The sequence below is a fragment of the Leptonotus elevatus genome, chromosome 21, assembly GCF_054856555.1.
Source record: "Leptonotus elevatus isolate MCC_2025b chromosome 21, RoL_Lele_1.0, whole genome shotgun sequence".
Classification (NCBI taxonomy): domain Eukaryota; kingdom Metazoa; phylum Chordata; class Actinopteri; order Syngnathiformes; family Syngnathidae; genus Leptonotus; species Leptonotus elevatus.
In genome coordinates, this window is record NC_141259.1 from 13953159 (window position 1) to 13967800 (window position 14642).

At 45.1% G+C, this 14642-nt stretch overlaps 2 protein-coding genes across 5 annotated transcripts in view; one reads left to right on the forward strand and one right to left on the reverse strand.

Annotated features, from left to right (window-relative positions):
- Positions 1-362: 362 nt before the first annotated feature.
- Positions 363-9952, reverse strand: nfx1 (nuclear transcription factor, X-box binding 1). The gene is made up of 23 exons (XM_086066575.1): positions 9694-9952; positions 8311-9018; positions 7646-7807; positions 7065-7142; positions 6873-6978; positions 6692-6763; positions 6464-6603; positions 6146-6245; positions 5519-5736; positions 5070-5167; positions 4963-4993; positions 4792-4874; positions 4285-4393; positions 3994-4113; positions 3493-3572; positions 3187-3420; positions 3050-3123; positions 2826-2927; positions 2611-2748; positions 2470-2536; positions 1473-1618; positions 978-1082; positions 363-894 (listed from the first exon to the last, which is right to left on the reverse strand). The coding sequence occupies exons 1-23, from the start codon at positions 9710-9712 to the stop codon at positions 819-821; spliced, it is 3066 nt and encodes a 1021-aa protein (XP_085922701.1). The 5' UTR covers positions 9713-9952; the 3' UTR covers positions 363-818.
- Positions 9953-11072: 1120 nt separating this feature from the next.
- The window catches only part of asap1b (ArfGAP with SH3 domain, ankyrin repeat and PH domain 1b), a 37820-nt gene continuing 34250 nt past the window's right edge, over positions 11073-14642 (forward strand). For 3 of the 4 annotated variants that reach the window (XM_086065591.1, XM_086065590.1, XM_086065592.1), the window contains exon 1: positions 11074-11817. In XM_086065591.1, the coding sequence (XP_085921717.1) occupies positions 11692-11817 (126 nt within the window). In that variant the 5' untranslated portion in view covers positions 11074-11691. Of the gene's footprint in view, positions 11818-14642 lie in introns of all 4 variants that reach the window. The other variant, XM_086065589.1, reaches the window with a different exon arrangement.

The following is a 14642-nucleotide window of genomic DNA, read 5'->3' on the forward strand; positions in this document are numbered from 1 at the left end:
TCACGCCTGGCAGAGCGTCACCACTGATGAAATCCAGCCTCTGTTGATATCGTTGATGCTTTCCACACTTCAGTCTGTATGCCATGTAAAAAAAACCCCATCAAATTGAAACTAAAAGTCTGCAGTTCAAGCACATCTCGTTGGTTAATTTCATATCCATTTTTTTTTTTTTTGGTCTTGCTTCTACTGGATATTAGTTGTTGAGCTGACACAATGATATAACCGGCTGTATGAGTCACCAAACTTTCATGTCTCCAACACCTCAGTGCAGCCCATTTGGATCCGCCCACCCACTTCGAAAGGCTTCAGGGATTTATAGCACTCGCTGTTATACATGCAGAAATACACTCAAAAAGCCAAACCAGGAGTACAACTTTTATTCCACCTTTTTATAATAAGTGCCTCTCTTTGAAGAGAGCGCATACAACCGATTACGTGCCCAAATTCAAGACTTGATTCAGGATTTATGCTAGTGGAAGCTTGTTATGGAGGACCAAAACTGCCAAAATTCTAACGAAATAAATGACTAAATAAATAAATAAATTACTAAAAGGTGAAAATAAAAACGGATATAAAAAATTATAGATCAAAAATTAAATATTTTTTTTGCTGTATATATATTTTAGTTGTTTTTATTTATTTTTTGGGATTTAATTTTCAAATTATATTTTTTTTATATATGTTTTTATTTCCACTTTTAATCATTTATTTATTTATTTATTCAGTCATTTATTTATTTTGAATTTTGGCAGTTTTGGTCCTCCATAGTTCGTAGGCAGCGTTCACGCTATTTATGATTGCGTTCTTGCTCCATTTGTTCAGTCCTGGACGTCGAAATAATCGATTACCGGCTCTTCTTTGACCAGCTTGGACCAGGGGGTGGCGCCGGAAACCCTGTGAGCAGAATTTAGGGGCGGGGGGAAAATATGTAAGAGGGCAACAAAATGGCGCCCGTTGACAGAAGCAGAAGAGCTGACCTGCTGCTCGCCTGCTTGATGTGAGCGATGGGCACGGGGGCCCTGGTGGTCGTCTCGCGCTCGATCAACGAGGTGAGCGTCCATTTTGGACACAGTGACTTCCCCCTGAGAACAAGTGGACACATGAAGGAGAGGGTTGGGCGAGACCAATCACGGCTCACCTGTTTTCGGGGGTTTGGTCATGTGACGTGTGCAAAATAAGCTATGATTGGTTGTTACCTGAGCACATGTGATGTCATTTTCAGTCAACAGCAAGTGGTAAAATGTATTTTTAAAAGGTATTAATTGAGCATGAAAAATAGTTATCAAATTAATTATAGACAAAAAATTAACTTCTTACTATGAAAAATGGCTAAATGAGTCCAAATCCTGCCATACAGCAAGTAATCCACGATCCAAAAATGATTTGGAAAATGTGCATAAACGCGCAAGTGGTGAAGCACAAAATAGCGACGGACGACCGTAATCGGCAAGTCGCCAATTTCCCAGGCTTACTTATGCGCCGTGACGACCACGTTGCGATTGGGCTCGCTCTCGTAGCTGACGCTCTCCACGGCGTAGACCTCCGCCAGCTCGTGGACGATCCTGCGGCGGTCCCTGTTCATAGGCTGGAAGCAGTGGCTCCTCTTTGGCTGCTTGCCCTAAACAATTATATACATAATACATTGACGGCAATGCAAATAGCCTTAGTAGACTTTTACTTTGAAGTTGGCTAACTTGACTTCCCTTTTCGATGTTTAGGATTTCTTTATCGTAGATTGATTGACATTTTAGTTTTCACCAACATCAACACGAACGCTATCCCGAACTCATGTTCAATCGCTAATTTAGGACACTAAGAAACTGCTAATTAATTACGCCCTCATTGGCATATGGCAGAAGTCTCCGACGTAAGTGGCTAGCGGCTACCTGTTAGCATGACCAACGAGTGTGCTGCCGGCTGAGGTGAGTTTGACAGCTGGTATCTGGATTACTTGAATTGTTTTTCAATATTCTGGACCAAGGCTACTTTGTAATTCACTCTCCATGTTTAAAGGAAGGGAATGTGCCTTCAATTGCACGTTGAGGTCTTTTCATTATTTAAAAAAAAAAAAAGAGAACTTTGTCTTCATTTATTTTATAATACACTTTTGCCCATTAAAAAACGAAAAACATTCAACTCAAACTTAGCTGTTTAGATTATAGGAACACAATTGTAAGCCATTAATACCTTATTTTACACATGGGCTAAGTAAAAATTAGAATGCTTTTGCTTCATATTGCCCGTTAAGTTGCGTTCCTAAAACCTAAACGGCTATATTAGACATTTTGAATTATTATTTTTTCATTTAATGAGAAAAAGCATTTAAAAAAACGAATGAAGACAAAGTACTATTTATCTTCTTTTTTTGTTTTGTTTGCTGATCCGAAAACGATCCGATCCGTGACTCGATCTGTGACTTTTGCGATCCGTTGGACCACTAATCATAAGGGATTAAGAATGCACACTCGCCTTCGAAACGAGATCCACAAGATTCTTAATGGCCTCTTCTACGCCTGAGACAAACTTCAAGTCTTTTCTGAAAGACAGCAAATGCACAAAGTGACTTTCGAGTGCGACGTCAGTCCAAACCAGCACAAACGGGAGACGCACCTGGCGTCCTCTTTGAGGCTGCTGCTGTACACGGAGGTGGAGCGCACGTGGAAGGGGTCCGAGGAGGGGTCAATCTGCAAGGCCTCGGCCAGGCGCTTGTTCCTCTCCAGAGTGGCGCACTCCTCGTCGCATTCCAGCCTGACGGGCAAAAGGGGCGAGGGTCAAGCAGTTGACGGCAACGCTCGCCTCCCGACAAATTGCCGGCAATTCGCCACCTGCTCTGTTTGAGCTCCTTCTTGGCGAGCAGCGGCCCGATGTCCATGGAGTCGCCCGGCTGCATGTCGGACAGCTTGCTGGCCATGGCGATGGCCGCGTACCTGCGACATCCAGTCAATACGGCATTGTATTTTTGTTTATGTAGTTGTATTTTGTAAAGAGAATCTGTTAGGAAGCGGGACAAAAGTGACACATTTAATACAATTTCTAGAACCCAACCGACCTCTGATAGGAACTGGCAGCCTCGGTGCACGACACCGTTTCCTTCCTTCGCCCGCAATCGCACCGCAGCGCCACCTACGCGTATTACGCAGGATTAGCACAGCGCCTTCATTGTGTTGACATTTTGTAATTTTGTACCTTGGCGGCGCAGGTGGTTTGCGGGCAGGCGGTGCCCGTGTGGCAGGGGGCGGCGCAGGCGTGGCCGCAGTCAGGGCGGGGAAGTGCGCACGGCTGGCGGCAGCCGTCCGCCGCTGCCAAGCAGTCGCCGCGGTGGCAGATTCGCCTGCAGTGGTGCATCTGGCACGGCAGCGTTTTGCCGCACGGCAGCCCGCAGGAGATGTCTTGCAGGTGGCAAGGGATGTTGCTGCGTTGCTATAAAATAAAATACGTTAAAAAAAAAAGGGGGGGGGCTTACAGTGTGACTCTTCAAAAATGGGGCGTCACCTCGTGCTTTCCCATGCACCATTTGTCGGTCAGGTAGGTGCAAGGGGGACACTTCTCTTCGCTGTGGCAGTTGTGGAACACTGAAACAGCAGAGTTGCTGTTAAATGACTTGTCAAACGTTCCGAGTGTGGTACAGGCATGTGGATAATCGGGCCAAATTGAGCACTTTCACATCCTTGCGATCAACGGCAGCAAAGGCCCAATTGCCGGGTGATGTTATCTTGTAGTGTGGCGTGTGAGTGATTTTTTCCCCCCTCCCCGAGCTGTTCGAAAAACAACCTGGGCCGACAATCGTATGTTAAACATCAACATTGAAGCTGGAAAATTGTTTTCAAGCAAAATGTAGCTCATAGCTTCTTCTATTTCCCAGAAATCTGGATGCCCTGTGGCGCCGCTCGCAGGTTAGTCCTGGTACTGCGACAGACCGCTACGGCACGAGCAGTAAGCGCACGTTTGCGCTTTTGGTCTGTCCCTTGACATGCAGCATGCAACACACCTTACCTGGATGGTCACACTCGTGTCTCCGAGTACACAGGTTCTTGCACTCCGGCGGGCTTGTGCCGCACGGGATGGGTGGGTATAACACGGACGCCCCGCAGTGGCACGTCAGCTCGTCAAAACCTGCAAAAACGCAAAATAAAAATGAAGGAAAGAGAAGAGAGAAAAAAAGAACAAAAAACAAAGTCCAAGGTCATGGCTCATTACATTCAGACCAAATACAACCAAATGACCCTTAAAAAAAAAAGAGAAAAATAAGGTAAACATGATTAAATATAGCTGTATGTGACTCACTAGACTGCCAGCAGGGTTCACAGTTGCCACGGTGACAAGGATCCTGGCAGCGATGCAGGCCACAGATGAGTTTGTAGCCGCAGATCAGCAGGCATTTGTGATCCACTCGCTGCACGAAACACAAAAACTCACAAATCGATCCCAAAAACTCAACAGTTCAAAAGTTCAGTGCCAAGCAGTTATTTTGGTACACAATTGTTGCGGTAGGTCAAACCAAACAGTGAGTGGTGCAAAGAAAAGTCATGTCCAGAAAGGGAAGATAAAACGTTTTAAAAAAAACGCTGAAAAGACACATATTACACATATTGAATTTCAAGCGTGTAAAAAACCTTACCAACGCACACACGCCAGTAGATGGCAGCACTTTAGATTTGAGAAAAGCCCACGTGCGATTATGACGGAGAAAATGGTCATAGGTTGGACATCAGACAAGTTTAGGTATTAGCATCAAAGTCACTGTTCTGCTTTGACGTGTTTATTTTGCAAAAAGCTGACTTTACAACTCACCACGCAGCACAGCTCGCCACACTTGTGTCGGCCGCAGGAGCGCTTCTTGTTGCAGCGCTTTTCGCAGGTAAACACCAACTCCTCTGCAATGCAACAGACAAAAGGAATGAAATAACAGCGTGACGAATGTGACAGTTGAAAAGCATTTTTGTCTGGGAGCAATAAGCTCACCTTCCCTTTTGATTGTGACACACGGCACCTCCTGAAATGGGACACAATGGCAGTTGGAGAAAATAAAAACATGACGGCGTCGCTGTGCTTTTTTTTATTTTGGTCACCTTTGTCTTGGAAGCACATCTGCATCTGATGGTAGAAGTCAGGGAACAAGGCCCACATGCTCCCTCGTGGCACAGCTTGTCACATTGGTGGATCGTATCTGAAACATACGTGTGGGCGAACCGGCTCACTTTTGCCGACCTCAGCGTCTTCCATATTACTTGTGTGCAACCTCAAAAAATACTATCATGCCCAAAGTTAAAAACACAAAACGCCCTAGCGTTCCTAGCAACAAAAAAAAAAAAAAAAAAGAAAGAAAAAGGCCCAACACCGCACCAAAACAGAAAAAAACCCAAAAACAAAATCAGCCAATTGAAAATGGCTTTGAAATCTGTACGAGTGCATTGGCAGTAACAGCGCCCTCTGTTGCCCAATATGATAATGGTTGCCTTGCTGAAAAAACAAACTCGAGCAACCGCATTATAGTAGGCATAAACAACCTGCGTCATACCGTTGGAGCCGCAGGGCAGGGGCATGCCGCAAGTCTTCCCGCAGGAGGGGATGGGGTCGGAGCAGCTTTTTCGCTCCGAGTAGCCCAGCTCCAGGAGCTTGGCCAATGGCGTCTGGCCGCAGGGGCAAGTCTTTACTGTGCTCGGCGAACGAGGGCACGGCGGGCAGGGGCCGCGATGGCACGGCTGCTGGCACTGATGGGCTTCACAGTTTAACATCCTGGAAGAAGAATGTGGGGCAGTGTAAAAAAAAAAAAAAGAAAAGAAGAAAAAAAGATGATCAAACTTAGCCTTTCCACAGCGGCTAGTAAAAAGACGAATAGCAGAAAGTGGTTGAATCCATTGCCTCCTTCATATTACAATGACAATAAAAAATCTATTCTAAACTGGAGGAGTGGTTTGGGATAGTTTGTGGTTTAGATCAAATGTAGAAACTGACTTAGGCTACTGCTGGAGAACTCAGAAAGCTGAGTTTGACCAAAAAAGTAATTTACCTACTCCAATTGAACATTAAGTAAGCCGCCTTTTTATTTTTTGTTTTGTTGATGTTGTAAAACAATGTCAAATACAATTGGAATTATCTATACACTTTCCCCAATCAAGTGATAATTAAAAAAAAAAAAACTTACTTTCCACAAGCTTGTTGGCAAGAAAAATTCCCCGAACCGTCCAATCCGTCTTCATCCGTGCCGCAAGAGACCTCGCGAGTGGAAACGCCACAGTAGCAGGCTAGCGTGGGGTCACAAAAGTCACATTGGAGATGTTAGCCAACCACCCAAAAATGGTTCATGTCAGACCCTATTAGCAGTGTTGAACATTTTATTGCAAAGAAACTTATATTCCGCTTTAAAATCTATGAAATTCTTATGAGGGGGAAAAAAACAACAACAACAACAACAACAAAACAAATGGCAAATGAATTTCGATACGGGCCGTGTGATCCGCACCTTGCTGGACTTGCAGCTGGCAGGGCTGACACGGTCCACCGTGGCACACCTGAGCGCACGTGTGTTGGCCGCAGTTGAGCACGGCGCCGCACACCTGCTCGCAGTGGCGGAGCGACGGCTGGCTGCAGCGCATTGGATGACTGGAAAGAGGCAACAAAATCCGCTTGCAGAAGGAAAGAACAGCGGAAGAGCACAGGACGCATGGGGACAACTGGATGGGCGTGATACCTTGTTCTTCCACAGACGCAGGATTTGGTCACAAAGGCGGGACACTGAGGACAAGGTCCTGGGTGACATAATCTGGAGACACCGAAGGGGAGCAACAACAAGTTCTTCACTACGTTTTGTCTTTTGTGGCCGTGACTTGCCTACAAAGCGAGTTTGTATCGTCTGTCAGGTGTTAGCTCACATGTTGCAAGGGTGGTTGCAGTCCACACCGCTTCTTTTCCTCCCACACATGTCGCCGCAGCTGTGGGGGATCTCGCTGCGCTGCCACTCGGGATTGGTCACTTTGCCTGTTGGCAGAGGGCAGTCGTGCCATCTTATTTCGTGTCAAATTTTGGCCACTTTTAATGAGAGAGAGAGAGAGAGAGAGACTCACCGCAAAAGCAGGTGTAGGAGGCCGGGTGCTTGAGTGCAACATTCTGACAGGCGGGACAACGCCAACCGTCAGATGAATCTGGAAAAGAACAGAAGCGACAGCAGAACAAAGGAGATGAAACACAAAAATCAGCAGCACGTTTGAACAGCGCTGGCGCTTCTCTTGCTACTGTGGTGAATAAAAAATAATAAAAAAAATCCACAAAAGCATGCTAATGGCACTTGAGTGGAAAAAGAATAAAGACGTGGCTCAGTGTCACATAAGCATATATCCAATCCAATTCAGCATGCCGCTCCTGGTGTACCCACCTTGGCCACCAGGAGGCAGTATTATACAATACAGTCATGCAGTCACAAACGAAGAAGATTAGACTTCTAATCCATCGTAAAAAATAAACAACAAAAATATAATAATTGAAAAAAAACCATTAATTTGACTCTCTTAACATAAATGACAAAAAAAATATTTCTTCCAGAAAAGCTCTTAAAAAATATTTCTAACGAATTACAGAAAAAAATCTCATCTTAATCCAAACAACCAAAGTGTAATCTTTCTGCCAGATGACCTGGACAAACTCGTACCGTCTGCCTGGGAGGCGGGTGAGCGTGCCCATTTCTTGATGCAGTTGAGGTGGAAGACGTGGAAGCAGCTGCGGCAGCTCCACACGGGCGCCATCAGACGAATGACGTCGCAGCACACCATGCACTCGTACTTCTCCTCCGACAGCTGCTCGATCAGACACCCTGAAAGAAAAATAGTAATAATAATTAATTTAATTACAATTAACTAGCCAATTTAATAAAGTAAATTACCTTATCTATAAACAGTTTATTTCACAAATATTTTTGCATGATATGTGCTGTTTTAATATGTTAAAATAATTAGGCTCATTTTTCACTTCACTAATTACAAATTAATTTAAAAGGAATCATGTCCTAAAATTAATTTTATGAAGTTTATTTTATTAATATAATTCTCACTTATTTTCTTTTCTTTATTATTTATAAATAAAGGAATTATAATGAATTACCCGACTATTAAATAAATGAAATTCAGTATTTGTTTACCATTCCCCCCCCCATTTTATTTATGAACATTTCTTTTATTTGATATTTTAAATTAATTTTATTATCTTTCGTATTTATTTGATAATTCATTTTTAAAACAAAAATATTTGGTGGAGAGATAAAAAACAAACAAATTGATGAAGCAATTTTGAGGAAACAAGGCAGGTTGGGTATCCAACCTGTCTGCGTTTCGTTGCTTTCTGGCATGTTGCGGTTGCACGCTCCCCTTTGGCCTCTGTGACTGTCGCCTGGGTGTCGTCTGCCACGGTTGCCGTGGCGACCGACTGCTCTATCCGAGTCCCTCTCGTCCCGCGCTGGCACTTTGGGAGGTTTGATGGGCCCTTGTCGCCGTTTTTGTTCGGTCTGTTTCTTCAGATGATCTCCACGGTGGTTCGGACCCGTCGCTGTGGCCTGCTGGCTCCTTTCTCGTTCTTCCGCTGCCTGGTCATCCGGCGTCCGACGCCCAACGCCAGTGTTCTTCTCCCTTAAATGAGGGTCGCCTCCTCGCCTGGGATTCTCATGCCTCAAGTTGCTCTGTTCCGAATTCTTGATGCCGCCATCGCCTCTCCGCCAGCTGGTCCGATCAGGCCTGTAGTCTGACTGGTCGCCAGCGAAATCTCTTTGCCAGCGCGAGGCGTGAAAATTCTCATTGCCGCCCGGGAATCCATCTCGTTGACCTCTCCCTCGCCTCCTGCCGCCCGCCTGGCCCTGTTGGCGATGAGCATCCTGAGAGGCCACGTGTTGGAAGCTGTGATGAGGGCGGCCATATTGCTGCGAGGGAGCGCTCGAGCGTCGCTCGCCACTGAATCTTGAATGACCACGTCCGGACTTGTAGTTGTTTGGCTTTTCATGATGCGATGCGCCCTCTGGATTGAGGTCCGGTGGGTCTACAAGCATAACGGCGACAATGTCAAATACTGACCAGGGCACGAATGATGCACATTTTTTGAGGCAGATACCGATTTTTGGCAGAAAAACATACAGATTACCGATTAATCTGCGTGCGTGTACGTGCACGATCTTAACGCGACAGCCACAGTTGACAAACGAAGACATGACTTTAAATATCAGGTAAGAAAAACTCCACCCCTCCTCTTCCCAAAGAAACTGTGGAGTGCGTGGGTCCGCACACTCTGCTATAAAGGGAAACTAAAAGCTGATAGGTGCAGTCAGAGTAAAACAGTCAGGGCTCTTCGTACTCATCTGGGCATTGGTGGAGCATGCATGATGTAGAAAAAGCTTTAATATTACATTTTAAATTGATGCACCTTTAAACACGTAGTATTTATTCAACTACTAAAGCTGCTCAACTACTTAAAAGTATCATCGTAGCGCCATGCCCATTCATCTCTGCGCTTTGAACAGTCAAACATTATTGTTATACCACTTATTCAAACCTCGGTCCAATAAAAACGTCAAAGCAGCTCGTGTGAAAGAGCAGACTAACTTCAACGAGCTAAATACATGCTGACAAAAAGTCCAATTAGTCATTTACAGAGAGAAAGTTTTGTTAAGTGGACGACTGGATACAATGAGACCAAACATAAAATTATCTACTATACCTGAGGAGCCTTCTGCCATTCAGCACGCTGTTTATTGGCTCTCCCTCGCCAAAAGTTGCTCATATACTGTATGTCCGTTTACGGCGAGTGACTAACATCCACCTGGAAACCAAGAGTAAGTATTTTGTTTGGTTTGGTTCTCTAATCCGTCTGATAAATGTCTCGACGGAGTCGACCCAGAAGAGACGAATATTTCTCTCTGGTTTCGACGCACTTTACTCTTTACTAACGTCAGCTTCGCCGCTCAGCGCGCATGCGCAGAAGGTCGGCCATATTTGATCGCTCACTACGGCAAGAAGAGTAAGTCAAAACACATAATTTTGCGCAATCGGCGGTGAGCGTTCATAAAAAAAACAATACATCACTCATTTGAAATCGATTTTAAAAACGAAATACAAATTTTATTGTTTGTATTTCCACACATGAAATTAGATTTTCAGAAAGTTTAGCCAAGCTCAAAATGAGGCATAAAACAGCTTTAGGCAACAATGTTTGAATGAATGTTACTTTAATTCCTCGTTTCATAGCACTCCATGAATTGCTAAGGATTAAGATGTCTTTACATTGTTGTTGTTATTGTGTTACAGATTGGGAGAAAGCTGTTCATATGTAGGAGCAGTACTGAATCAATAACGGTCCATTCAATTTAATGAGGGTTCGTAACGCATTCCACAAGCCACAAGATGGCGCTTGGTGTGCTTTTGAAAGTCAAATGAGAGAGTGGGACAAAAAACAAATATGTCGCCACATTTGCAATGCATGCAAACATGATGGGCGAGGACAGTTATTTAAATGCCCGCTAAAAGCATGTTTTTAGTGTCTAAATCCTTGAGAAGGTAAAAGATAAGATATGACGCTTATGGATTTTTTTTTTCATTATAACCAAGTTTACAGTATTAATTGAAAAAAAACCCCGTAAATATATTTCTCGACGTTTTTAAAAGTAACCGTACCGTAAACAAAACACGTTTGCGTTGTTAAAAGGCCTGGCAAACGTTGAACAGCAGCAGCAGCGTTCGCTGCAGTCACATGACGCATGCGCAGTGTCAGCTCAGTCAACTGGTGGAAACAGGGAATGTGGGTCAAGGTACCCTTAATAAGCACACTATCATAGACATGTATGGTGATGTGCCCACAAAATAAAATACAACAAAAATAAAGTAGACGATTGGCGCGGTTTAGAGACACCCAACCTTGTTTATTTGTCATTAAATGGGGCTAAACATGACAGATCGGTATTACTGAACGACACAAACGACAGTTCTAGTCCGCTCTGTTGTTTGCATATACGTGTGCTTTGTCACGGTTTTTTTTATTTTGAAACCCTGTAACAGGAAGTTGCCATGTCGGACGTCCGCTAGCTTAGCTGTCGCTCCCGCCTCCTCCTTGCTCCTCTTTCTCAGAGCAGCTTGGAGAGCGAGCGAGAGTGGCGGCGGCGGATGAGTCTGCGGCACGAAAACCTTTCTCATACCTTCCAAAAATCGCCCGTAGAAGACAGCACCGAAGCCCGCTGCAGTTGGGAGATGACATCAGCGCACCATGGACTACGATAGGAAGGCGGTTTAGCGCGAACGGCGGACGGTTGCGTGGCGATTTTGTAAGCTGGGTTCGTTTTGGAACATCTGTGGAGCAAAATGTGGCCATCCGCTATCCTTCCTCCGAGGTCGACTTAGACGAGCGATTTAGACGTTTGCACGCTCCCCATTTCCTCTCAAAATCCAGCTAATTCCTCCCCCTCGCCCCCCCCCCGGGGAGCAGTGAAGTCATCCGAGAGGGAAAAACGGGACTTAATCATCTCCGTAGCGACAAGAAAAATCCGCTTTTCTCCCCTCCCTCGCTCGGACTCGCCCTGCCTCCCCCTCCCGCTCAACCCGCGTTTACATGCTGTGCTCCCCCTGAAGTGCTCTCTCCTCGACACCTCCCTGTCCCCCCCCCCAACCCCCCGCCCTTGCCCCCTCCCCATCTAGCCACCCAGCTGGCCATTATCCGCCGTCGAGGATGCCGGATCAGATCTCAGTATCCGAGTTCCTCTCGGAGACGACCGAGGATTACAATTCGCCCACCACGTCCAGCTTCACCACCCGGTTGCAGAGCTGCAGGAACACCGTCAACGTTCTGGAGGAGGTGAGGACACCACCACCGGCAACACAAGATGCATGCATGAATGCATGCTGCAAAAAAAAAGAAAAAGAAAGAAAGAAAGAAGCTTTTACACTTTTATAAAGGCACCTGTAGGCTATTTAAATGCATTTTCTTCATCGCATTGAAGCAGAAATGGGCCCTTTCTTCTTGTTGACAACACGAACGCCCCGAGGTCTTTGGCTTTCTCTCTGAAGGTGAATTTGTTTGTCGTCCTGCTGCTTTTCTTGTTGTCACATCAGAGCGAGCACTCTAAAAAGAGAGGGCTTGGGCAACTGTGATGGAGGATGTGTCGGTTACGTAAGCTTGCAGCCTCAGTGCACATCGCTGCCAGGGCAGGCCCGAGCGCTCAGCGTAGTCCGTTCCGGGGTCATCCTCTGTCACAAACGGTCGCAAAGAAGTTCACCAAACGTTTGTCAAAAGTTTTAATGAGCGCAAACAGTTTTTCATTATCGCCAAGGCATTTTGAACATGCGCAAACTTCCTTGTGAGACGAAAACCCGTTGGCGAACATCTGGCGACCGTTTGCGACCTTGAACAAACCCTGAGGAAAAAATCAATATTTGCTACCTAGCAAACTGGCAAACCTTCACCGCTCAGTGGGGCACGGCTTTAAAGAACCCATCAGAATTTTCGCCTGCGTTTTTTTTTTTTTTTTACCTGCGTAGCAGACAAAATCAAAACGGTCCAGGAGATATGTTGACAAGTAATCAAGTTTCACGTTGAAGTGGCCATTCCAACCATATGTAGCATTTTTTGACAAATCTTGTCACGTTGCTAATTCTAGTCATTGTCGACTAATTCATTAATTGTTGTGCCTAAAAAAAAAAAAAGTCAAAGAAATAGCAAAACTTTGATGCCGGATGAGCAGAGGGGTTGCGAAATTAGTCTTGTGCGATTTTTGTGCGACTTTGAATATCGCATTTCTCGGCAACTAGCTGGCTAGCTAGCGCCTACATCAAATTGTTGATGTTGCGCCTACGTGCTAAAGAAAAAGCAAAATGTGCTAGCCCGACTTTAAACAACAACAGCAGCACGCTATGTTTGTGATGTTGTTGATGCTGTGTCATCTTCCATCACATCCTGGCCATGTAATGAGGTCAGGCAGATCCGGCCCCCCCTCCCCACCACATACCCTCCTTGTGTGTTTCCCACCTCAGGACCCCCGTCGTGGTATCCCGATTAAATGGAGCATCAAACTTGGGAATCTCACACACACACACGCAGACACACACCTTCGCTTGGATGCCTGAACGTGACCTCATTTCCAAATGTAAAACACGCAGCTCGTTTCCGACCCGAGCGCCTGCTGCCTCAAAGGCGTTTGCCGCAGTCCCTACGTGGAATATTTTCAGTTTAGGCCAGAATAAATGACATTTCAAGATAAATTTTTCATGTCCAGTGAATTCATCAAACTGAAACCCTCGTAAAAACCTTTCACTAACTCTGCAGTCAATGTTTTTAAAGAGAAACGACACCCAAAAATGTTTCATGCGAGAATACGTTGTGCTCTCTGTGCTCGTACTCATCCTAACACGACGGAACTCTGATTAATATTGCGTTTGTGGAATAAGAATGTCATAATTCATCGAAGTAACGGTGGCGCCATGTTGGTTTTGGTTGAAAAAAAATTTCAGCTGCAGAAGTGATGACGAAGCACAAGTGGCACTTTGCCCTTGTCGATTGTTGAGAGTGACGGATTTACATTTTGCATCCGACGTTTTGACCCGCTGGCTTTTTGGGCAACTTTTGAGGCCCATCTTCTGACTGAAGAGCTAGCGGCTAGTGCGAGCACTTTAAGTTATTGCCGGTTCTTTTGAAGTAAGTGTCAGTCCGCCTGCCCGAAGCCGGTTGTAAGGAGGAAAAAGCTGGCGCGGTGAATCTCTTTCCCGGCGCAAACGAAAAACATCTGTAGGGAGGGGAGCGGCGGCGGCCATGTGCTCCAGTAGTGCGGTGGAATTTTTTTTTTCCATCTTGGTTGCGGGGATCACATGACAGGGAAGACAATTCAACTCTATGACAGTCACTTTTTTTTTTTTTTTTTTGGGCCTCGCCTTGTTGACAAAGTAACTGATGCTAAGGTGCAGTGTGAATATTTTAGGAGTGAAACCCGAGGCAGAAAGCTAACCACAGGCTGAGTCATCGTTGTTTTCTTTCCTATTCATTATTGATTGGTCGCCGCAAAGTCACCGCAGCCTGCTGACGGATCAGGGTGTGCTATTGTTATGCTAATATTAGCGTCCATCTCGCTACCTGTGTGCTCGGCTGTCTGACGCACACTCGCTGAGCTAGCTTCAAAGCAATTAAGGGGAACAGGTAGGGCTGTCATCAATTACCGAAATCGGCTACAAATGTATTTTTGCATTAAAGTTGATTGCGAAATCATGTTTTTTTTTAATGACTTTATTAACCATTTATTGTTGTTTTTTTTGGCATTGTTTTAGGATGAAGGATTGGTCTCAAACTCATGTCCTCGAGAGTCGCAATCCTGCATGCTTTAGAGTTTTCCCTCCTCCAACGCACCTGAATCAAATGATCAGGATCATTATCAGGTTTCTGCAGAGCTTGCTGAAGAGCTCTTCCCTTTAATCAGGTGTGTTGGAGGAGGGAAAGTTCTAAAACATGCAGGATTGCGGCCCTTGAGGACCGTAGTTTGCCAATGTCTTATTATTATATTTGGATTGAACACAAAATATAATCAGTTTGCTTTCATGAAGGACGACAGAAATCCGAGAATCTTTACTGTAGAGAAGCTGAAATTGGATTTGGAGTAAGTTAAGGTCTCTAAACGAATCGATTATCAAAATAGT

Coding starts and splice junctions, on each gene's coding strand:
- nfx1 (XM_086066575.1), bottom strand. Junction 7,808..8,310: donor AAGCAACGAAACGCAGACAG/GTTGGATACCCA, acceptor TTTTTCTTTCAG/GGTGTCTGATCGAGCAGCTG. Junction 1,083..1,472: donor GTGGTCGTCACGGCGCATAA/GTAAGCCTGGGA, acceptor ACTTGTTCTCAG/GGGGAAGTCACTGTGTCCAA.